Here is a 1667-nt window from a genome sequence, read left to right on the forward strand (position 1 = left end):
CGCCCACCTCCGGCCGAGGGGCCCTTGAGACCACGCGGGGCCGTGCGGACTCTCGGGGAGCCAGAAGGCCCGAAACCTCTCCGAAGCGTCGCGCAGGCGGCCCCCTTCTTGACGGGCCCTTGCACTCCTTTAGCCTGGCGCCCACGCCCTGGTGAGGAGCCCCCGATTCCCTGTCTCCTCCCGAGACCACCTCCTCATGCCTCTGGGACCAGCTGTTAGTCCTCTGGGGACCGGCCTCAAAAACACCCGGAACATGCCCCAGATCCTCTCAGCCCAGCCCCAGGATACCAAGCCTCTGCTCCTGGGTGCCCAGCTTGCCCCCAGAGCAGGCCAGCGCCTGCCTCACATGCTCGGGCTGCTGGAAGGGAGGTGAACGGAGACCTAGCCCGCACCCTTTTCCTCCCCCACGCACCAGCTCACTCGTGCCCCCCGCCCCCCAAACAGGTGAACCAGGGGAACATGCCCGGCGTCCAGAGCACCTTCCTGGCCATGGACACGGAGGAGGGGGTGGAGGTGGTGTGGAACGAACTGCACTTCGCTGACAGGAAGGCCTTTTCGGCCCACGAGGTAAGGCCTGCTGCCCCCCCGCCACCGCCCAGCGCCCCCCAGCCTGGTGACCGCCCCCCCTTCCCAGGAGAAGATCCAGATCATGTTTGAGCAGCTGGCGCTGGTGGACCACCCCAACATTGTCAAACTGCACAGGCACTGGCTGGATGCCTCGGAGGCCCGAGCACGGGTGAGCCCCGGGCACACCACGGGGAGGGGGCACCAGTGGGTGGGGCGGCCGTGGGCACCCACCGTTGGTGGAGCCCGTGAGCCTGCCGCCTCGCAGGTCATCTTCATCACAGAGTACGTGTCATCGGGCAGCCTCAAGCAGTTCCTCAAGAAGACCAAGAAGAACCACAAGGCCATGAACGCCAGGGTACAGGGAGTGGGCTGGGTCAGCGTCAGGGACAGGGTGGGGTCGGGGGTGCGCTGGGGACCAAGATGGTGAGGGGGCGCTGGGCGGCCCTGGGCACAGGAGCGGGGTTGGGCCGGGGAACCTCAGGCCCAGCTGCCTTTCCTGCGCTCATCCCACGGAGTCCGTCCGCCGCCAGGCCTGGAAGCGCTGGTGCACGCAGATCCTGTCCGCGCTCAGGTGAGGGCCTGGGCTTGTCCGAGCACCTGCCCTTGGCGCCCCCGCCTCCCTGGCACCCCTGACCCAGCTCCCCCTGCTCTCCCCTCCTCGCCAGCTTTCTGCACGCCTGCAGTCCCCCCATCATCCACGGGAACCTGACCAGCGACACCATCTTCATACAGCACAATGGCCTCATCAAGATCGGCTCTGGTGCTGGCCGAGTGGGGCTGGGCGGGGGCGGGGGGCGGGGCTGGGGGACCCGTCTGGGACGGGGCGGACGACGCCCAGTGCCCCAACACGTTGACGCCTGCCCTTTCTCCCCGCGGTGACCGGCGCAGTGTGGCACCGGATCTTCTCCAACGGTGCGTGGGGACCCTGGGGGACGGAGCGTGGGGGAGAGGCCCACTCTGCTCATCCGCGCCCTCCCCGCAGCGCTCCCAGACCACCTCCGAAGCCCCATCCGTGTTGCGCGCGAGGAGCCTGGGAACCTGCACTTCTTCCCGCCGGAGTACGGGGGTGAGTGGGGGCCCCCCCCGGCGTCCGCCCTCCC

The 1667-nt window shown here is 68.9% G+C and overlaps 1 protein-coding gene across 1 annotated transcript in view; it reads left to right on the plus strand.

Annotated features, from left to right (window-relative positions):
• NRBP2 (nuclear receptor binding protein 2) overlaps positions 1-1667 on the plus strand; it is a 6498-nt gene that overhangs the window by 1259 nt on the left and 3572 nt on the right. The window contains exons 2-9 of the mRNA XM_007464610.1: positions 134-305; positions 416-567; positions 635-736; positions 833-922; positions 1098-1138; positions 1233-1327; positions 1456-1479; positions 1550-1633. Of these exons, the coding sequence (XP_007464672.1) occupies positions 134-305; positions 416-567; positions 635-736; positions 833-922; positions 1098-1138; positions 1233-1327; positions 1456-1479; positions 1550-1633 (760 nt within the window). The remainder of the gene's footprint in view (positions 1-133; positions 306-415; positions 568-634; positions 737-832; positions 923-1097; positions 1139-1232; positions 1328-1455; positions 1480-1549; positions 1634-1667) is intronic.

Source organism: Lipotes vexillifer, unplaced genomic scaffold (genome assembly GCF_000442215.2).
Source record: "Lipotes vexillifer unplaced genomic scaffold, Lipotes_vexillifer_v1.1 scaffold394, whole genome shotgun sequence".
Taxonomy (NCBI): Eukaryota; Metazoa; Chordata; class Mammalia; order Artiodactyla; family Lipotidae; genus Lipotes; species Lipotes vexillifer.